General features: G+C 39.3%; 1 protein-coding gene across 1 annotated transcript in view; it reads left to right on the plus strand.

Moving 5' to 3' along the window:
• LOC112044477 (uncharacterized) overlaps positions 1–24,182 on the plus strand; it is a 188,925-nt gene that overhangs the window by 55,948 nt on the left and 108,795 nt on the right. The window contains exon 2 of the mRNA XM_024080343.2: positions 10,334–10,724. Within this exon, the coding sequence (XP_023936111.1) occupies positions 10,366–10,724 (359 nt within the window). The 5' untranslated portion in view covers positions 10,334–10,365. The remainder of the gene's footprint in view (positions 1–10,333; positions 10,725–24,182) is intronic.

The following is a 24,182-nucleotide window of genomic DNA, read 5'->3' on the forward strand; positions in this document are numbered from 1 at the left end:
CAGTTTTATTATAAATATAGATATAAAGAGATATAGATAGATGGTTCTCTCTGTAATCATATGTACCTACCGCGACAATCCACTTTCAGTTTTCTACCAGACCGGCTCGACTGGACTTTCTACGGTAAATTGCAATCACAACAGATTGAAAATGTGTTAAAAAACTGTCCTATTATTCCCAAACTAATAAAATAAACAGGTATAATTTGATATTTCCTTTCTTTGTTATAATTTAACTGAAAAACTACTCAACCGATTTTAAAAGTTCTTTCAAGAGGCCTAAAACAATTTTTTCTGATGATAATTTGTGACGGATTTCGTTCAGAGAAGTGCTATGTCTACAAGATATTCTGAAGGAAAGAATACAAGAAACAAGAAAGTTAAAACATTTAAACAGATGGGGTGCAGGTTGTACCTAATTCTTGCATTTGCAATTGTTACTCTATTAGAGATCCATCATACTTCTAGCTTGTCCAGTCAATTACTATATTACTTACGAGTATACCTTAACTTAGGAATAGAATACCGAAACCTACATCAAAAGTATCGAAATTGAATTTTTACAATAAATAAGAACTGTTCCATTTGTTTTTCCACTTTAGGAAGGACTGACTTGAACTCTGAATGTAGCCATGCAACTAATCCACTAAATAGACGAGACAGTTCGAAAACAATACTATTTAATAAGACGTAAACAAACACCCCCGATTCACCGCACCGCCCTACACATGCTAACAACACAAACACACAGTACACTGAACACACAACACATAATATAACTCCATGTAAACACACACGTACTTGTTAACCTTAGCCTACGCACATTTGACTCATCGCGTTTAGCATAAATATACATAAGTAGCTAGCACACACTCAAGACACAATGTTAAAGTAACACACCTAGCATTTGTGTATGAACTGAAAGAGTGTAGACACACTTATACAGATATTTGTTTAAAATAAACAAATATTGAAATCAATGTATTTACTAAGGTTTACTATTAATTTAAATATGAACAGGCTTTCTATGATAATTTTTCAGTCTAAACTATCATTCACTTGATGTTGGTAGTTTAAACGATGCAAATGAATGACGTTCCCTCCGAGTGTCCCTCTCACGTATATACAATTAACTACGGTCCGAGTTTCTTGAAAGAACAAAAATTTTATAACCCAAAATTCGAATCCATGACGTCATAATTCGTCGCCATGTGCAAATCACTGGAGTTACGAAGTAGTAACAAGACAATGAGCCATAAGACAAAAAGTCTAATCAAAATCGCACGTGTGTGAGTAGAAGTTCGTCGATGTTATGCACGATTTTGACGCAAATACGTCTCCAACAGATTCGCTCGCGCTCAAGTGTCGAAATCCGGCGCCATTACAGTTTATATCTGGCCACAGAGTTGTATATTTACGACGTTTAGGTTATATACGGAAGTCTTCTCATTTGTTTTTTTAAGGGCACTGAGTACACAGAAGCCTTTTAATTCGTTAGTTGGTAAGGGCACTAAATGCCTTAGAATTAATTTAAAAATTTGCGTAATCACACTTCACATTAATATTAAAGGCGAAAATTTGTGAGTGTGTTTTTGTTCCTCCCCCAACAAGTTCTCATGACATTACATATTAAGAAAAAGTTAAGTTCACGTCGTGTTGCATAAACAAGCTCATGATTAAAGGCCTTGTGATGGTTCGAAACTACGAATCACACTCCGACAGTAAAGAATTATCTATATTTCATAATAATTAATCCCCTTGCTTGCATTTAGGGTAATATTATCAACGAAAAGACAATTTAGGTGTCGAAAAATACTTTCAAATCTTTTAAATCAGGATCGAAGCTGTTGCAACGAGTTGCGAAGCTGAAGTGGCAATGGGCGGGGCACATAGTGCGAAGAGCCGATGGACGTTGGGGTCCCAAAGTGCTGGAATGGCGACCCCGCACTAGTAAGCGCAGTGTTGGCCGACCCCCCACCAGGTGGACTGACGACATCAAGCGAGTCGCAGGGATTCGCTGGATGCAGGCGGCTCAGTATCGTGATGTTTGGAAGTCCCTACAAAAGGCCTATGTCCTGCAGTGGACGTCCATCGGCTGATATGATGATGATGATGAAATCAGGATCAGGGAGCTATAGATAACTGTAGGTAGGTTATCAGACAAGTATACATATAATAGAGGTTGTTTGTGTAGAATATCTTCTAGTTAGATTCTCTTCTACTTAGATCTTAAATAATACTTGTCCCACTTCCTATCTGCTTATCTATATATCTATTCCAAAGCAATTCGATGAGCCGCAATGATTTTATTATACCCAAAGTTGTGGGAGACTTGCCTTAACATTTTAATCGCTCTATCCATTACAAGTCATCGCCAAAATTCTGCCAAGACAATGGGGTTCGTTAACCGACAACCTCCTTACACGTCAAGTTGTATTTCGGCACTGCTCCCACTTGTGGGGTTATGTATTGTCTGTCTCTTTTCGGCGCTGACAAATGATTAGTAACGCAAGCGGATTTTAATTATTCTCAAGTACTTACGAGTACTTGTACATACCTCTTACTAGTGGGTTTATGGGTTTTAGTGAATTTATTACTTCAACTAGCTGACGCCGCGCGGTTTTACCCGCGTGGTTCCCGTTCCCGTAGGAATACGGGGATAATAGGTATATAGCCTATAGACTTCCTCAAAAAATGGGCTATCTAACACAGAAAGAATTTTTCAAATCGGACCAGTAGTTCGTTCAATCAAACAAACAAACTCTTCAGCTTTATAATATTAGTATAGATAAGAAATACAGTAATTTTAATAGTGGTGTCTTCTTGACAGACTTCGTCCGAGGAAGTACTGCCGCTTTGTTTGTTTCTGTCATCAATTATTATTGATGTGTTCCGATGGATTGTCTGTGTCAATGGGCATGTGAGGCTTAACACCAACAGTTCGTTTCATGTAGCATGGTGCGGGTGACAGTTCGTTTAATTCTTGAAAGTTTGCCGCTATTCACGATAATAGTACGTATTATGAATGTCATACAGGCGACTGTCACCGTACCCATGCTATCTGAAAACACTTTAGGCTCAGTTTGTAGGGTACAGGCCAGCGCGTTTTTTTAAACATATTTTTAACTGACTTCAAAAAAAGGCGGAGGTTCTGAATTCGTCGGAATCTTTGTTTTCATAAAATAAATTTTGACTTCAAATTGATCATAGGTAGAAAATACTATAATGTTTTTTCCCTTTTTAGTTTCGTGGGTACGTTAATGTCTTGAAGTTGGTTCATGGTTGTATTTTTTTTAATAATTATAAAATCAAAAAATCAAAATCAAAATCAAAATTCATTTATTTCAAGCAGACTCAATTTACAAGCACTTTTGACACGTCAGTTGACTATTTGTAAAGATTCTACCACCGGTTCGGAAGGCAGATTCTGCTGAGAAGATACCGGCAAAAAACTCAACAGTTGCTCTTTTGAAATGAAAAAGTCATACAGTACTATAATTTACAATTGATAACAATTACAATTTCTTATAGTTTTACTTCCTGTGTGAAGGTGGAAGCTGATCCAATGGCCTTCAAGCACCTTTATCGTTAAGGAACTCATCAATAGTGTAGTAAGTAACCTTGACTAAGTAAATGTTTTTTAACACATTGCTTAAAGTTGTGCATTGGCAAGTCCATCACAGTCTTGGGGATCTTGATAGAGAAGAGTACACCTAAACCTACAAAAGATTTTAACTCTTTGGAGGCGATACGCAAAAATAACTAACTTATGCCCGTGTCTAGTAAGACGTGGGTTTAAACCTCCTTTTCGTTTGTACAAATTAATATTTTGTCTTACATATACCTACTATACTGCTAAATATATACTGACAGGCTACTGTTAAAATGCCCATTTCTTTAAACTTTTGACGAAGGGACTCGCGTGATTTTAGTTGATATATTATAGTGACATTAAATATCGTATAGTAAGACGTCCGGGCTCAGCTGCTCAGAGTAATTCACACATATTATAAAACAATTCTCCTTCTCCGCTCTGTTGATCTGTCTGTCAGTTTATTCGTGATAAACTCAAAAACTACTAAATGGTGGAATCAGCTAGTTGCGTGACATTATTTCAACGTGACATTAATTTTCGTGTAGTAAGATGTCCGGGCAAAGCTCCTCACTCAGTCGCCGTAGCGTGTTTCGTCACGTCATTTATAAAGATACAGGCAATGAATCTCGGCAGCCGTGAACTGACTTCCTTCGGAAAATATTGCCGGAAATTGCGGAATCTTGCGACGGCGTTATTTAGATAACCGTGAGAGGCATGCTATATCTATGGTTTTCATTGAAAATTTTATATTTTTTATGCTTTTCGCAACCTCTCGATTGTACATAAACTAGCGGACGCCCGCGACTTCGTCCTCGTGAAATTTCTTTTTTCACAAATCCCTCGGGAACCATGGATTTATCCGGGATGAAAGTAGCCTATTTGTTCATCCAGAGTAAGATCTATTTCCATTCCAAATTTCAGCCAAGTCGCTTCAGTAGTAGCGGCGTTAAAGAGTAACAAACATCCATACAAACTTTCGCGTTTATAATATTAGTAGGATAGATTACTGGCATCTTTCTTCTGGGCCGTTCCCGCTCTTGGCCATATCATTGGCCATCAGTCATTTGTGAAATCTCACGTGATGACTGATCGCCAATGATATTTTTAACGAACTAAATCAAAACAGTTTCAATTTTGTGTTTGTGTTTATTTCTTATTTAAATATTATGTACGATTAACTTAAATCCAATGGATTTAAGTTAATCGTACATATATATAATATATATATGTAATGGATTACAAGGATTTCAGTCGACCATAATAAGTTGCTATATAATATAAATACAAAACTCAGCCACTCTGATTTTCAAGAACGATTAATTACAATAAAATCAGAAAGACACATGTAAAGGTATTTCTTTGTAATATATTATTAGGTACATAAACTCTTTTGATTCATTTCTGATTCTGGAGGGAGGCTTCTGTCCTGGCTACTTACCACCCTAACGACAAAGACGTACCGTCAAGCGATTTAGCGTTCCGGTACGAAATGTAGAAATCGAAAGGGGTGCGATTTTTCATCCAGCTCCTAACAAGTTAGCCCGCTTCCATCTTAGATTGCATCATCACTTACCATCAGGTGAGATTGTATTCAAGGGCTAACTTTTAATAACCCTTCTTGCAGTCGGGTAAAAAAAAAATCATCTTAAAGTCGGCCATTGACGGTCAGTCATTCTCACGTTTCTGCAGCGCAAACAGCAGCGAAGACGTTTCAGAAGTCGAGCCGTCATGCACGCAGTGATCAATACACGATCAGTTATAGTCGTGGGTACTACAGAAACATGAGAATAATTGATCGTCAATGGCGTGCATAACGGTATTGTATTCGTTTATTTACTTGTCTTATTCTACAATTATTCTTAAACTTTCCTCGCATTTTACTTATGTAATACGAAAATAAGAGCTAGAGACCTTTTGTGGCGACATTTTCAAGGTATCTCGCCATCAAATCAGCAGTACTGTGACCAAATTTGCGTAACGTAAATGAGACGGTCTCATAAAAGTAATTGTAACTCAATTTCCGTTCATATTCGATTAGTATACAATTCGAAATTTAAAATTACGAGTATGAAGCGAAGACCAGAACCAAGCTTTTATGTTACGTCCGGTGAATTGCACCAACTGTTGCTTTTGAGCAAGAATTTGTAAATGCAATCTTGAATGCTAATTTATGCGCTCAAATAAGCTAGAGATAAGTATAATATAATAGAGGAGAATTAATATTTTAAATGTTATTTGTGATGAATATCAAATATATATATTTGTGATACTCTTCTACGCAAATATGTGTGGGTACAATGGTTTAGTATGTCGAATTTACACAACGCAAAGGCGTTAAGCGATTGACATAGCTGAATGCTAACGGCTCAGAACGGAAGAGTTCAGAGTTCTGACAATTCTTTAACTGGCCATGGCCCCAAAGCTTGATAACATGGTAGGTACCAAATCATTGATTAGACCACAGAATAAACAATAGTAGATACAAGGCTTAGACCAACAAGTTACATTTTCAAGATATTTTCAATTGGACCTGCTAATAATTTTATTATAAATATAGATTATATTGTTAGAATTAATAGATACGAGTACATCTATAGCTAAGAAATGTGATCATAATCGATTATATTTTTACAGAGTATTTATATTATATTATATGTATAAAAACTCTGTAAAAATTATCAAAGTTGTGAAAATCTTTCAGTAGCTAAGCATACACTTAATCTAACAATGTAGGTACATAAATGTAAGCATGAACTTGACGTATTAGCGGTTGATTTTCCCGAATAAATAAATGAAATATTGTCACATAACTGTATATATTTTCAACCTTTACCAAAATGCTCAGATAACTAGATTTATGTGTTCCAAATTTTAAAAATTGAAATCGATGATTTGTTATGATTTAACTATCACAGGAATTTCCGCGATAGTCGTGATACATGGCCACTCTACTCCGAAGCCATGATGGATGCCAGCGTTTCCCACTAATTATCTGAAAGATAGCGAGATTGGTATTGATCTGCCTTTGTTCTATTCATTGCAAAAGGCGAATTTAGTCACAATTTCTCTTAAATATTCTTTTGACAATGAGCCGTGGTAGCCCAGTAGATATGACCTCTGCGCCTCCGATTCCGGAGGGTGTGGGTTCGAATCCAGTTCGGGGCATGCACCTCCAACTTTTCAGTTATGTGCATTTTAAGAAATTAAATATCACGTGTCTCAATCGGTGAAGGAAAACATCGTGAGGAAACCTGCATACCAGAGAATTTTCTTAAGTCTCTGCGTGTGTGAAGTCTGCGTGTTTGAGTCTGGAGACTCGAGCTCAGCAGTGAGCCGAATATGGGTTGATGACGACGACGATTGTTTTGACAAACATAATGAGCTCTTACAAAATAATTTTAATTAATATTGCCGGCCAATCCACAATGACCCAGTGTGGTTGGTACTTGGACCACTATTATAAAAAGCGAAGCCTGGTCCTACCACGGAACATTTAAAATAATAATCATTTTATTTATTTACATTACATATAGGTACCGGGGGCAACATTGTTTTCCCAGCTAGCGTGGTGGACTAATGCTTAACCCTTCTCATTCTGAGAGGAGACTCGTGCTCATCAGTGAGCCGAAAACCAATGGGTTTTGCTAATGATGATGATGATGATGATGATGATGATGAGTAGTCGTTCATTCACTCTAAGTCCGCCGACCCGCATTAAAGCATCGTGGTGGGTCTAAGCTTCATATGCCTTCTCCTATAAGGAGGGGGGTCTGACCCTGTATTGGACCGTTAAAATAGCCTGATAATATACTAATATTATAAATGCGAAAGTAGGTCTGTCCGTCTGTCTGTCTGTCTGTTACCTATTCAAGGCAATACGGCTGAACGGATGCTTCAAGATGAATTTTAGTATAATGGTAAATGGGACCTTGGAGCAAAATATAGGGTACTTTTTGATCCTAAAATAAAAATAGAAGGGGTAAAATAGGGGTTGAAAGTTTGCATGAAAAGTCCTTCATTTTTAGAGTTAAAGTTTTAAAATTTATTCACAAATCAAAATCAATCAAAAATCAAAAATTTTTACACGGACGAAGTCGCGGGCGTCCGCTAGTAGCCTGATGATGAGACTACTAAAATCATACAAGCAATAGCGTTGTACTTATATGAGTAGTCTGAGGTCATAATATGCCAACATTTGTCGGCACCGAACAAAGCTGCACAGTGTTTACACAGCGAACGAATTAACTCGCCGCCGAGGACGCGCCGTGACAGGAAGCAATGCTGTCACGGCCTAAATACGGTCTTTTGAAAAAAAAATACATACAGCGTGTGTGATGTGAGCGAGTTGAAATTATTTTTAATAAAAATTCACGTGTATATAATAATTAAAATGAAAAATTATGGTTTATATATTGATGATTGAATGGTCCTAACTTCATACCTTATTGTCTAACATACTTGCCAATGGTTACACCTTGAGGCACACCATACAGATTAACAGAAAAAGACGCAAAATATTTATTTTTCAATTATATGCATTGAAAAACTAAATATCACGTGATCGGCGAAAGAATCACTTAGATTGTTTAAGAAACTCTGTTATCAGTGAAGGAAAAAACATCGTAAAGAAACCTGCATACCTAAGAATTTTCCTAATTCTCTACGTGTTTGAAGTCTGCCAATCCACATTGACCAAACTTGGTGGACTATTAACCTCTCTCATTCAATAGTAAGCCGAATATTAAAGATGATGATATTAATTGTAGTAAAGAATATTTATTGTTTTACCGAATTATGGGTTTTAAGCAACGATATATTTGTGGTTCTGTATAGAGACGCATTGGGTAAAATTTCAGCTCAAAATGGCGTCCATTTTCATCCATATTTTCGGTCGCGTCCCAGTGATTGTGGTTTGTGCGAGAGCCGTATTTTTTTCAGCAATTAAGATATCATGTCCCAGTTTTTCGTGGCTGGCTTTTATCCATCCGCCATTTTCATGATTGTGTTTGATATATTTATCCATTTGATTTTCTGTTCGTAATGATGAATGGGGTGGAATTGAAAGCGATTTTGCATATTCTTGGTGTCTGTATCCTGAGCTTGGCCCATACTTGGTAGTTACTAATATTGATAGTAAATAGATAGATATAAGTTTTTAGTTAGATTGATTGGTAAGTAAAGGTTAGTAAATTAATAAATAAATCTATACTAGTATTATAAATGCGAAAGTAAGTCTGTCAGTCTGTCTGTTACCTTTTTATGGCTAAACGGCTGAACCGATAAAGATGAATTTTGGTATAATAGCAAAATATAGGGTATTTTATGATCTTAAAATAAACACAGAAGGGGGTAAAATAGAGGTTGGAAGTTTATAACGAAAGTCATTCATTTTTAGAGTTACTGTTTGAAAAATTTGTTCATAAATCATAATAAAAATACAAAATATAACATGATTCATGAATTTATAAAATTCTACTCCTAAAGTGGTTAAATAGGGGTTTACATTGATTTCCTCCACGCGGACGAAGTCGCGGACGTTCGCTAGTATTAATATATTTGTCAAAATTTACACATCGTTACCTAAACTAAAAAAAAAGCTTAGTCTTGTCTCATGTTTACTATCAGATGAATATCTTAGCAACCCATGGATTCAACATGCGGGTGCCGGGTATATCGCGTGGCAGAAACAACTCCGAGCAGAGCACCGGACTTGTGACCGATGTGTGTAGGGTTAAAAATTCTTGAAGATTTAGAGACGTCCACAATAATTTACACACTTACACACAAACTTTCGCCTTTATAATATGAGTGTGAAGTCTAATAAATTGTCACAGTTCTGGTGGTGGTAAGCATTGCTAGTTACCACCCTAGCACCAATGACGATGACAAGCGATTTAGTGTTCCGGTACGATGTCACGTAGAAACCTGTAGATGTATAAGTAGAATAAATATATACCTCTTCCAAGTTCCCCCAAGTTCAAGTCCCCAAGCCCGCTTCCATCTTAAGTTGCACCATCAATTAATATCAGATGAGTTTGCCTTCAAAGGTTCTTAAAGAATAAAAAAAAAGTACAATGAATGTAGGTAGGTATTATATTATTTTTGGAATGCTATGACATTATTTCTGTGATTGGTATATTTCAATGTCGATATTAACGAGTTTTTTCTTCGTGTTTAGTGAATAGCCTACTTTCTGCCCACGTTCCGCCCACGATAGGCAGAAGGGTTCAAATAACAATACGTAGGAGGTAGTATTTAGAAAATTAATTGTTTCGCAGAGTGGTTCGCCTTTCAACGATAATATAAACATAAATTATTACTGAATATTATATATAAAATAAGTTTTTGTTTACATCTAAAAGTAAATTGGTGTAATTTCTCAAACAACAACAACGAAACTCTTTAGAATTTTTTGTATTCATATTAAATACCTATTTTTAGTGGGTCATTTTAAATAGATTGATACAGTGATGTTAGATGAAAAAAGAGGCAGATATGGTACATTTACCACATTCAATGTCAACTGGCTCACACAAATTATTTCAGCGGCGTTGTCAACGGCGCGATGACAGTGCAGCGTCTGAGCTCAGGTTTGCTAATTAGCATAGTTTTAACGTGCCACTGGCGGTCCGTGACTAACCAATGTACCTCTTTTTTCTTCTAACATCATTGGATTGATAAAAAATTAAACATTGAAAAATTTTAAAATATTTACAAATACTTTTCCATCTTTTCCAGATAAAGAAAATGGTGCAATGACGTGAAAAGCGATGCTGCTTCAGCATACGTCGCCAGGTCCGAGCGGCACAGCCAGCCCCAAGCTAACCCAGAGCCGCCCCAGTAACAGCCCCAGTTTCACCACCAAACTCTCAGGAAGCCCCAGCTTGAGCGATGGAGCATCGAGTTCAAATAGTCCCAGATTGGGCGCCAACAGTCCCAAGTTGGGCGCAAGTCCGAAGTACGGGAGTCCGAGAATGGGAAGCGGGAGTCCGAGAATGGGAAGTGGGAGTCCGAGGTTCGAAGGGAAGGGGCCCTTGGAGGACGAGGTCGCGTTGGAGAGGATTCAGACGGAGCTGAAGGACGGATGGACGGTGCACACAGGGAGGGATGGTAGACTTTATTATTGCAAGTAAGTGTATTTTTACATAAAATTTATATTCATAAATATAAAATGTGTTATTAATAGTGTTTTTAAAGTCGGGTGGTAAAAAAACCGACGAAAAAGTGTATTACAAATAATATGCTTCTTGAAAAAATAACAAAAAAACATGCTAAACTACCGAAAAATTACATACGAGTATGTGTTCTCTATACATTGTTTTGAAGTTAATTAATAATCAGCGTTTGTGAAAGAAAAACTGCTGAAAATAACTAATAGTCATTATATTATAAGCTTTGATTAATAAATTAAAATATGTATATTTTAACTGGACACATCCTTCAAAACCACCAGTAATTTTGACTAAATACTATGTTATTTTCCCATTTTAGTATTTTTGTAGACCGTGGAATTTTATTTTTCAACCTAATATACAAACTAGCTATATTTTCGCACCAAGTATAAACATTATTGGACATAAAATTTAATGTAAGTTCTTTCACATCGTAACTTACAGCAATGTATGAGGACATAAAAGTTATCATTTTAATGCATGATATATATATTTTATCTATGACATTTATCTATTTTATCTATGATAAAAATTTGATTTCTAAAGCGTAAAGCGTTAAACCTGTTAATGTTGCGGTTCGTTGGTTGGTAACGATCCTTTACATTTAATGGGATATACAATAACAATCTCGACAAAAATATGACGTAATTCTCCATCATTTATCTTTTCGTGACATTTTTAACTTAAATATCTTATTACAGAGACAAACAATACAAAAGTTTTTATTTATGTTTTACTTTTGGTTACTAATAAGCGAATTTGTTACGAAGTGAAATTATTACTATACGCCCATTATAGGCGCCCATGACTTCGTCAGTGAAAAATTATATCTCCTGCAAAAATAACAACGTATGTTCTGCTACGATGCTACGAGTACCAGGAACCGTGTATTCCATTGATATTGGACGTAAAAAGTATTTTTCTTATTGACAGTGGACGCAAGGATCTAGCTTTATTATGTCGGATTCAGAGTTCCATTCACTCTTTTTTTTTAAAGAGAGGGACTACACCGTCTGAGGAATATCGACGACGTAGCGTTGTAGATCTCTAATCTTTGACATTAAAAAAAAAGAATACTTGTATCTTTTTTTTTAATGTGCCTAATATACTCAATACCGATGATGAAATATACTGAATACCTGTCGCTTTACCGTTGAGCTATTGAGACCTGAATTAAACACTGTTCTCTCCATATATTTTCATTATATATTTACATATAATAGGGATAGAAAAAAGTGTGGATACATTTTTGTAGAGAATCGGATGATCTACAATTTTTGTTTGAACTATTTTTGCTGTAAAACTTACCGTTTAGCTAAAAAATTCGAAATACCTAGTTTGCAAACTTTCACCATCAATGATTTTTTTTTGCACAAGGGGGATTGATAGAGACTTTTCACAATTCATTTATATTATTCTAAACATTCATACCAATTTTTAGCTCTATGGGAATTATTGGATTCTTCTATTTTAAGGAAGAATTTGACTAGCCCAGTGGATATGACCTCTGCCTCTGATTCTGGAGGGTGTGGGTTCGAATCCGGTCCAGGGCATGCACCTCCAACTTTTCAGTTGTGTGCATTTTAAGAAATTAACTATCACATGTTTCAAACGGTGAAGGAAAACTTCACACACGCAGAGAATTAAGAGTCTGCCAATCCGCATTGGGCCAGCGTGGTGGACTATTAAAAAATAAGAGGAGACTCGAGCTCAGCAGTGAGCCGAATATGGGTTGATAACGAACGAAGTAGGTATTTATACAGGTTGGGATAGGCGTCGAATGCCAGTGCCCTCTATACGCCCGCTGCCCAGAGGAAGTGGGCAATGCTCGGAATGGACCCGTCCCGTCGCTGAGCGCCTGCCGATTATCGTGTTTGTGGGAGGAAGTCGGTGCCTCGATCGAATTGCCATTCGGATTGTCTTTGCATACAGGCTACTGCTAGTTCATGACTAACTACACCTATCTATGTCAGAGTTTGGCTTCTGAAAGCAGAAATGTGTTATCGCCGCGTTGGCCGCTTTTGAATTTACATGTTTTTAATAAATACTGTAGGATATAGTAGTCTGTGACGGATATGACGTCGCTCGATCTTGTGTTGGCTTCAGTGTGCTCGTGGCGTTCGAGCCGTCCACATCTCTTGTTGTGTAACTCTTTATGGGTTACTTGGGAGGGGGGAGTGTTTGATATCAGTCAAAGGATCCTTTAAACCTACACACATCGTTCACAAGTGCGTGACTTCACTTAAGGTCATTCTCTGCCATTCTATAGTCTTATTTTTAGGTTGTTAATTAAATTGTCCTGACAAGTGTTTTGAATCATAACCTTTGTTCGACATTAGTTTTTTTTATATTTGTTACCCTTTTTAAGTCTTATAACAAATGGAAATCGACCGCCAAATAAAAAAAAATTTGCTAATGTGTGTTAAAAAAACGTGACAGGTCCGGATTGACCGGACGGTTTAAGAGTCGGTACGGACGGTCACAATGTATCTTTTGACATTTAATTCTGTAACTTGTGTTTATCTTTTGTAACCAAGAAACCACAAAGAAAAATTGAATTAAAAATCAATCTACAAGCAAGCTTACAAGCATTGCTTGTTTAGAATTTCATTAAAGCGGTCTTTGTTTTCTCACAAAATAGTCAATACGAAGCAAGCAAGCGTCTAAAGGCGATCGTGGTGGCAGACATTTGTCTCATTATTAGTTGCTCACATCTGTAGCTGCAGCATCCAGGCGAGGCGTGCCTGGCGATAATTTATAAGCGGATTCCGCGCATTGTCTCCATTCCATCATGTAATGAAGCCGGCTACAATGGCGCTTCCGTCGGATCATTTTACTCGCAGGGCTGACGGCATGTTTTGATTTGGTAATTCTGAACTATCCAGTGCCAGATTAAATTTGCACACACACATGCAAAATTTTGTCTTAAATTCCATTATGTATATAAGTATATATAGTTTTTACACGATATTTAAGTTTGAAGGCGGTGCCAAACCAGTGTCATGTTTTACTTAAAGCCGTTTCTGAAAGAATCACAGAAATTTTGTAATTTAAACGGCTTGATTTAAAATATGACACTGGTTTGGCACCGCCTTGATACTGATCAGAAGGTAGCACATAGTAAAGTAAGATGTTATTTTTTGCTTTTTAGTTTAGGTTAATTTTTGGGTTGGAAGTCGGTTGACTTTTTTTTATTAAAATCTTTATTTGCTTTTTAGTTTAGGTTAATTTATGAGTTGGAAGTCGGTTGAACTTTCTTTTATGAATTTTTTTATTTAAATAACATTCGTTGTTGACCACAACTAACATTGAGATTTGGAAATTTCCTCTTTTGAGCGCCTCATTTTTCATGCCCTAGTAACGGTATTTAACATCATTGCTTGGCTTAGAATTGGTATGAGATTGTGGGTGAGTTAGATTAGTGTTAAAATCTCGATTTCGTTTTCCGTGGTGGCTTTACAGTGTAATAAATAGGTACTTCTGTTCTTCCTCCTGATCAAGCCACGCTGTCGGCAACCCTGACCACAATCTGTAAATGATCGTAGCGGTGTCCGCAGAGGGGGGAGGACGAGGGCACTCGTGCGGCTCTGTGATCAATGCGCTTATATTAGCAGCGCTTAAGTAGTCTACTTACCTTTACCGCAAACTGTTCATGACATGAAGTTAGCAACATACACTTTTCACGGAGCTCCCATATTTTTACGCTGGCCAATTTTTTAATTGCGTATTCAAATATTTCTACTTGTATGTAGACCATCTTTTCGACAACAGCTTGATGCGCTTAGCGACATTTTTTCATTTACTTTACTAAGCCGTTGAATGCAGTGCCGGATTAAGATAATTTGGTGCTCTAAGCAATTTTCCGTTGTGGGCTTCTCTTCCCTTGAGTAAACTACAAAGAAATGATAAATAAAATGTTATTAATATTATTTAAAGCGTACTGATATTGAAATTGCTTTATCTTTCGTGTGCTCGTTTGTTTTTTGGCCTGGTCACTGGCCTTTGATGCCCCTATCAATGGGATGCACTAAGCAATTGCTCAAATAGCTTAAGTATAGGCGAATCCTGGACTGCTGATAGTTTACGGCTATGAAAGTAACGGCTGAATTGCTTATGCTGAATTAAATATCTATTAGAAATCAGATATCTCAGCTGCATGTCTTCTAACCTTTTAAATTGTCAAACTATTCTTGGACAAATGTTTGTAGGACGTTTTTCTAGAGTTCTTTCGGAGGTACTGCTGCACTATTAGGGGACATGGTTTTCCTCTTAAAATCAGATCAGCGGCTTGTTCTATCAACTATTACTTTAAAAGTTAGCGATCTCGTTTCATCGCGACTACACAGCGTCTTCGCCGGCGAAGACGAAGTCCCCGATATCTAACGTCACCCGGACGTGGGTTTTCTAACTCACGATCTTGGGGGCGTCCGAACTGATTCACTCAGGTCACGGTTACCTCCTCCAGAATGGCCCTCTAAGCCGAGGTAAGAGTCTCATAGGAGACGCCCTTAGAGAGCCGTTCCGTCCTCTATCTTTCTTTCAGCCTTCGGGCCCCATCAGGCGATGCTTCTGCGCTCGCCCAACCCCCCCCCGGGTGACGCCGTAGTGGTTCCGCAGGGAGCTATCGGCACCTACTCCGACAGAAAAAAAAAAATTCATCGCGAGTCATTATCAAAGCAGTTGCAAATGTTTTTCATGCCACAATCGTCACAATAACCGATTGTCTGGTGCGACGGGCGCGTGTCGTGGCACAAAGCGCTTGTAATCGCGCGGCTCAGCACCGCCGGCGTAATGAAGCTGCTGTAATATACTCCAGGATGATACTGCTGTTTAGCAATCTCGGGTTATCAAACCCGGAATGTGCCTGTTTTTAGTAACGTTGAAACGTTTATGGTAAAACTTGAAGTGCATGCGTCCTGGATTACTATCCAGGACGAGCTAATACTACCTTCCTACACTTTTATAAACTTAACGTGTGTTTGTACGAGCATATATGTCTGTCTGTGGCAGTTCCTATAATGCTGGACCGATTTAGACACTAAATTTAAATCTTTGAGAGCTTTATTTGGATTCTCTGAGGTCGTCTGGGGAAGCTCTACAGTTTATTTTTGCAAAAGAAATAAATAGCTAGTAATAGTACTGTGATCCGGTCTAAAGGACATGGTTGCCGTTATTATTATTACAAGAATGATACCTACCAATGATAGTTTATTCTATAGATAGGTTACGTGTCTACAAAATCACCGCAAAAAGTGATCCGAATTTAGCTACACCACTAAGCGCACACATGCACATTTTTGTGTTTAATTCGATTATATATTTATGTATATACTAGCGGATGCCCGCGACTTCGTCCGCGTGAAACTCGATGTAAACTTTCAACTACCGCTACCCTACCCCTACCCTACCCCTACCCTACCCCTACCCTACCCCTACCCTACCCCTACCCTACCCCTACCCTACCCCTACCCTACCCCTACCCTACCCCTACCCTACCCCTACCCTACCCCTACCCTACCCCTACCCTACCCCTACCCTACCCCTACCCTACCCCTACCCTACCCCTACCCTACCCCTACCCTACCCCTACCCTACCCCTACCCTACCCCTACCCTACCCCTACCCTACCCCTACCCTACCCCTACCCTACCCCTACCCTACCCCTACCCTACCCCTACCCTACCCCTACCCTACCCCTACCCTACCCCTACCCTACCCCTACCCTACCCCTACCCTACCCCTACCCTACCCCTACCCTACCCCTACCCTACCCCTACCCTACCCCTACCCTACCCCTACCCTACCCCTACCCTACCCCTACCCTACCCCTACCCTACCCCTACCCTACCCCTACCCTACCCCTACCCTACCCCTACCCTACCCTACCCTACCCCTACCCTACCCCTACCCTACCCCTACCCTACCCCTACCCTACCCCTACCCTACCCCTACCCTACCCCTACCCTACCCCTACCCTACCCCTACCCTACCCCTACCCTACCCCTACCCTACCCCTACCCTACCCCTACCCTACCCCTACCCTACCCCTACCCTACCCCTACCCTACCCCTACACTACCCCTACCCTACCCCTACCCTACCTCTACCCTACTCCTACCCTACCCTACCCCAACCCTACCCCTACCCCGTTTTCTAATTATTATTAATATGAACTTTATACAATAACAATAAAGCTCAAATTGACTACGTTTTAGTTACAAATCATTTGTATGTATAGTTTTTAATTTACAAATAAAATATAAGGGTTGATCGTAGAGGGGTGAAAATTTAGGGTTGTATGTATTTTTGTATGCTGTGTCATAAAAAAATAAAAACAAAAAATTTTGCCTAAAAAATAAAAAAAAAATTTAGGGGTGGACTACCCTTAACATTTAGGGGTTTGAAAAATAGATGTTGGCCGATTCTCAGACCTACTAAATATGCACAAAAAATTTCATCAAAATCGGTCGAGCCGTTTCGGAGGAGTTCAATGTCGAACACCGCGACACGAGAATTTTATATATTAGATAGTTTTTACACTTCCTGACATTGTAGACAATATTTGGGTATTATCTGTTTAAATAACGTTCGTTGTTTATTAAGCGACTAAATGAAATTAAGACAATTATGCACATTTGTCCGCTTCAATTTAGTGTCCTATCTCAAGTATACATTAACATTGATACCTACCCCTCAGGCTGATAGATATAAGGCGAAGGTATTCTTGTCGTATACGTGTTTAATATAAGCGATGGTTTTTCAATTTAATTTCGATGGAACCCTAACAACAACGTCATAGTAAACATCATGCGGCGGAACGACTCTCCCTGACTCTCCCTCTTGGCCTGAGTGTATCAGTCCGGGCGCCCCTGAGATCGTGAGTTAAAAAGCCCACGTCTGGGTGACGTCAGATATCGGGGACCTCGTCTTCGCCGGCGAAGACGCTGTGTAGCTTGTGTTTGTGTTGCCTGTGAAGCATTGTCGTTCGTTATGTCATCGTCAGGATCGTAAAGGACGTTTTTTGGGCGGCTAGATCTACAATCAGCGTTGGTATCGGGGATGTAGCTGCAAGCCTCAACCATTAGTTGGTTGGGGTGGGTGGCGGCTCTCTCAAAATAATTTTTTAAGAACTGTTTCATATATTGGGCTATTGTGGGGAGATCTAGGTCTCTATGTAGGTCGTTATTGCGCACAAACCACGGAGCGCCCGTGGCCTGACGCATGAATCCGTTCTGAAGGACGTGTAGGGGTTTCGGAGTCGCCTTTGAGCGATGGGCAAACACTACACTAGCGTAGGTCATTATTGGACCGATGCAGGTCTTGTAAAGCTTGGAGTGGAGGGATAATAGTTTTTATCATAGGGTAGAGACGACCCATCACATAAGCAGCTCTTTTTCTGGCTTTCTGTATGTGAGTCGCGAAGCTCATGCGGGTATCAAAGGTCCCACCTAGGTATTTGGCAGTGGGTTGCCACGGGATAGGTGCTCCGTGTAAGGAGACCTCTTTTAAATCGAAGTAATAAAGTGTATAGCACGTTTTCATTTTCTAAGGCTTACTGCGCGAGTGTCGTCGCCCAACTGTACGCTAGCTAAACGTTGAAAACAGGAACAACAAAAGCGATTCATTTCGACGAAACGCTCGGGTTTTTTTCTATTTTTTTTATATTTTTTTGTGTGTGAAGTTTATGCAAATGGTTGTAGCTTTTGTGAATGTTTCTATCACTGGTACCTACGTATAAATTATACTTGTAATTAAAGTTGATGGATTTTTAATCTTTTTTAGTCCATTGTTATTGCTGGGTTCGATCCCCGGCTGGGCCGATTGAGGTTTTTTTAATTGGTTCAGGTTTGGCTGGTGGGAGGCTTCGGCCGTGGCTAGTTACCATCCTACCGGCAAAGAAGTACCGCCAAGCGATTTAGCGTTCCGGTGTGATGTCGTGTAGAAACCGAAAGGGGTGTGGATTTTCGTCCTCCTAATAAGTTAGCCCGCTTCCATCATCACTTACCATCAGGTGAGATTGTAGTCAAGAGCTAAAATGCTCAGACTAATTAGATAAAGACCTGCCTCGCAAGGCATTATTTTTCTGTCAAAGTATATGATCAACGATCTTATGCGATTATAAATACTGTCTCTACATTATAGATGTTTCATAGTTTACAATCTTGTCCGTCGGTTAAAAACCTCCGTAAAAATACCTTTTTGTGTAGTTAAATGGTGTAAAAAACGAACAAAAACTGCTAGTTTAGTATAAGATATGTATGAAATCTAAGATAAGTCGTTTTCCTTAGAAAATGGCAGAAAATTTTGTTCGTAAATTTGGGTGCGATACTAGTCCTTATGTATTTAGTCTGAGGCTAAAATGTAAAGAATAAAAAAAAAAGCACTCATTGCAATACATTCCCGTCACACAACCTGAGCCGTGTCTCGACTCCCAAGCAGCGGTATTACAGCACACTACAAAACTCAAAAACATAGTTTCACATCCGTTTGGGAAACTTCTCTCAATCCTAAGAAACGCTTTTGTTATTTGATCACCCTATTCATGTGGTGCTTCTACTGACGAATCAGAGGGCTTATTGTATTTTGTAACCGACTTTAAAATAGAAGATCGTTTTATGTTCGTATGTATGTATAACAATAGCTCTTATAATCATCACACTAAAAAAATATAAAGGCGAAAGTTTGTGTGTAAGTGTGTAAATACCTATGTTTGTTCCACTTTTACGCTGTGGCTACTGAAGCGATTTGGCTGAAATTTGGAATGGAAATAGATTTTACTCTGGATTAACACATAGGCTACTTTTCATCACCGAAAAATCTATGTTTCCCGCGGGATTTGATTTCACGCGGGCGAAGTCGCGGGCGTCCGCTAGTAATTTTTAATCTAATGATAATAAAATAAAGTCAATGAAAATGTCCGCCAATTCTCATTGGAACCGGTGTGGTGAGCCTAAGCTTCTTCTCTTAAGCTAACCACTGATGCCAGCCAGCCGATGTGCATGACATCATGCCGATTGCGACCAACACACGATCAGTTTTATCGGACGTCAAGACGTTAGCGCTGCGGGCATGTGAGTTTACATGATCGTCAGTGGCTGATATTATAGCAGGGAAAAAGCCTTTATAGTGTATAGGCTATTAATAATTATCTGATGATAATTATGATAAAATAATCGTAACCGTTTTTATACTGTACCAGTTAGGGTTTATTTTAAAATGAATATAGAGCAGACAGTTCGTAAAACAAAAAAGAATGCATTTCAGAATATATTCTGTGGGAAACATTGAATAGTGAAAGGACGGAGGGCAAAGTTGTTACGCGGCGCGAATCTCAAGTAGTCTCACAAAATCTCGCGTCGTGTAGTTTCACGAGTCTCGGGAAAGCTCACGGCGATTTATATTCACTCTCTGTTACAGTCGTGACCAATGGCTGTTCAATGTTCCTTTTTTAAAAGTAAAAGTTACTTTCTCGGGAATTTACCCCTACCCTACCCCTACCCTACCCCTACCCTACCCCTACCCTACCCCTACCCTACCCCTACCCTACCCCTACCCTACCCCTACCCTACCCCTACCCTACCCCTACCCTACCCCTACCCTACCCCTACCCTACCCCTACCCTACCCCTACCCTACCCCTACCCTACCCCTACCCTACCCCTACCCTACCCCTACCCTACCCCTACCCTACCCCTACCCTACCCCTACCCTACCCCTACCCTACCCCTACCCTACCCCTACCCTACCCCTACCCTACCCCTACCCTACCCCTACCCTACCCCTACCCTACCCCTACCCCTACCCTACCCTACCCCTACCCTACCCCTACCCTACCCCTACCCTACCCCTACCCTACCCCTACCCTACCCCTACACTACCCCTACCCTACCCCTACCCTACCTCTACCCTACTCCTACCCTACCCTACCCCAACCCTACCCCTACCCCGTTTTCTAATTATTATTAATATGAACTTTATACAATAACAATAAAGCTCAAATTGACTACGTTTTAGTTACAAATCATTTGTATGTATAGTTTTTAATTTACAAATAAAATATAAGGGTTGATCGTAGAGGGGTGAAAATTTAGGGTTGTATGTATTTTTGTATGCTGTGTCATAAAAAAATAAAAACAAAAAATTTTGCCTAAAAAATAAAAAAAAAATTTAGGGGTGGACTACCCTTAACATTTAGGGGTTTGAAAAATAGATGTTGGCCGATTCTCAGACCTACTAAATATGCACAAAAAATTTCATCAAAATCGGTCGAGCCGTTTCGGAGGAGTTCAATGTCGAACACCGCGACACGAGAATTTTATATATTAGATAGTTTTTACACTTCCTGACATTGTAGACAATATTTGGGTATTATCTGTTTAAATAACGTTCGTTGTTTATTAAGCGACTAAATGAAATTAAGACAATTATGCACATTTGTCCGCTTCAATTTAGTGTCCTATCTCAAGTATACATTAACATTGATACCTACCCCTCAGGCTGATAGATATAAGGCGAAGGTATTCTTGTCGTATACGTGTTTAATATAAGCGATGGTTTTTCAATTTAATTTCGATGGAACCCTAACAACAACGTCATAGTAAACATCATGCGGCGGAACGACTCTCCCTGACTCTCCCTCTTGGCCTGAGTGTATCAGTCCGGGCGCCCCTGAGATCGTGAGTTAAAAAGCCCACGTCTGGGTGACGTCAGATATCGGGGACCTCGTCTTCGCCGGCGAAGACGCTGTGTAGCTTGTGTTTGTGTTGCCTGTGAAGCATTGTCGTTCGTTATGTCATCGTCAGGATCGTAAAGGACGTTTTTTGGGCGGCTAGATCTACAATCAGCGTTGGTATCGGGGATGTAGCTGCAAGCCTCAACCATTAGTTGGTTGGGGTGGGTGGCGGCTCTCTCAAAATAATTTTTTAAGAACTGTTTCATATATTGGGCTATTGTGGGGAGATCTAGGTCTCTATGTAGGTCGTTATTGCGCACAAACCACGGAGCGCCCGTGGCCTGACGCATGAATCCGTTCTGAAGGACGTGTAGGGGTTTCGGAGTCGCCTTTGAGCGATGGGCAAACACTACACTAGCGTAGGTCATTATTGGACCGATGCAGGTCTTGTAAAGCTTGGAGTGGAGGGATAATAGTTTTTATCATAGGGTAGAGACGACCCATCACATAAGCAGCTCTTTTTCTGGCTTTCTGTATGTGAGTCGCGAAGCTCATGCGGGTATCAAAGGTCCCACCTAGGTATTTGGCAGTGGGTTGCCACGGGATAGGTGCTCCGTGTAAGGAGACCTCTTTTAAATCGAAGTAATAAAGTGTATAGCACGTTTTCATTTTCTAAGGCTTACTGCGCGAGTGTCGTCGCCCAACTGTACGCTAGCTAAACGTTGAAAACAGGAACAACAAAAACGATTCATTTCGACGAAACGCTCGGGTTTTTTTCTATTTTTTTTATATTTTTTTGTGTGTGAAGTTTATGCAAATGGTTGTAGCTTTTGTGAATGTTTCTATCACTGGTACCTACGTATAAATTATACTTGTAATTAAAGTTGATGGATTTTTAATCTTTTTTAGTCCATTGTTATTGCTGGGTTCGATCCCCGGCTGGGCCGATTGAGGTTTTTTTAATTGGTTCAGGTTTGGCTGGTGGGAGGCTTCGGCCGTGGCTAGTTACCATCCTACCGGCAAAGAAGTACCGCCAAGCGATTTAGCGTTCCGGTGTGATGTCGTGTAGAAACCGAAAGGGGTGTGGATTTTCGTCCTCCTAATAAGTTAGCCCGCTTCCATCATCACTTACCATCAGGTGAGATTGTAGTCAAGAGCTAAAATGCTCAGACTAATTAGATAAAGACCTGCCTCGCAAGGCATTATTTTTCTGTCAAAGTATATGATCAACGATCTTATGCGATTATAAATACTGTCTCTACATTATCGATGTTTCATAGTTTACAATCTTGTCCGTCGGTTAAAAACCTCCGTAAAAATACCTTTTTGTGTAGTTAAATGGTGTAAAAAACGAACAAAAACTGCTAGTTTAGTATAAGATATGTATGAAATCTAAGATAAGTCGTTTTGCTTAGAAAATGGCAGAAAATTTTGTTCGTAAATTTGGGTGCGATACTAGTCCTTATGTATTTAGTCTGAGGCTAAAATGTAAAGAATAAAAAAAAAAGCACTCATTGCAATACATTCCCGTCACACAACCTGAGCCGTGTCTCGACTCCCAAGCAGCGGCATTACAGCACACTTCAAAACTCAAAAACATAGTTTCACATCCGTTTGGGAAACTTCTCTCAATCCTAAGAAACGCTTTTGTTATTTGATCACCCTATTCATGTGGTGCTTCTACTGACGAATCAACGGGCTTATTGTATTTTGTAACCGACTTCCAAATAGGAGACGGTTCTATGTTCGTATGTATGTATAACAATAGCTCTTATAATCATCACACTAAAAAAATATAAAGGCGAAAGTTTGTGTGTAAGTGTGTAAGTATGTTTGTTCCTCTTTTACGCTGCGGCTACTGAAGCGATTTATTTGGCTGAAATTTGGATTGGAAATAGTTTTTACTCTGGATTAACACACAGGCTACTTTTCATCCCCGAAAAATCTATGTTTCCCGCGGGATTTGTGAAAAACTGAATTTCACGCGGACGAAGTCGCGGTCGTCCGCTAATAATTTATAATCTAATGATAATACAATAAAGTCAATGACAATGTACGCCAATTCTCATTGGAACGGCGTGGTGGGCCTAAACTTCAAATCTCTATCTCTTAAGCTCCGATGCCAGCTAGCCGATGTGCATGACATCATGCCGATTGCAACCAACACACGATCAGTTTTATCGGACGTCAAGACGTTAGCGCTGCAGGCATGTGAGTTTACATGATCGTCAGTGGCTGACATTATAGCAGAGGAAAAGCCTCTATCGTGTATAGGCTATTAATAATTATCTGATGATAATTATGATAAAATAATCGAAACCGTTTTTATACTGTACCAGTTAGGGTTTATTTTAAAATGAATATAGAGCAGACAGTTCGTAAAACAAAAAAGAATGCATTTCAGAATATATTCTGTGGGAAACATTGAATAGTGAAAGGACGGAGGGCAAAGTTGTTACGCGGCGCGAATCTCAAGTAGTCTCACAAAATCTCGCGCCGTGTAGTTTCACGAGTCTCGGGAAAGCTCACGGCGATTTATATTCACTCTCTGTTACAGTCGTGACCAATGGCTGTTCAATGTTCCTTTTTTAAAAGTAAAAGTTACTTTCTCGGGAATTTACCTTTTCGAGGTTTTCAAACGGGTTTACGGCTGTACAAAGTTTGTAAATCGAATAAAGTGAGGTTCCTAGCAAAGACTTCAAGAAATAAATACGAGTAGCTGATCAGTGAACTAATAGATCAGTT

The sequence above is a fragment of the Bicyclus anynana genome, chromosome 13, assembly GCF_947172395.1.
Source record: "Bicyclus anynana chromosome 13, ilBicAnyn1.1, whole genome shotgun sequence".
Lineage (NCBI taxonomy): Eukaryota > Metazoa > Arthropoda > Insecta > Lepidoptera > Nymphalidae > Bicyclus > Bicyclus anynana.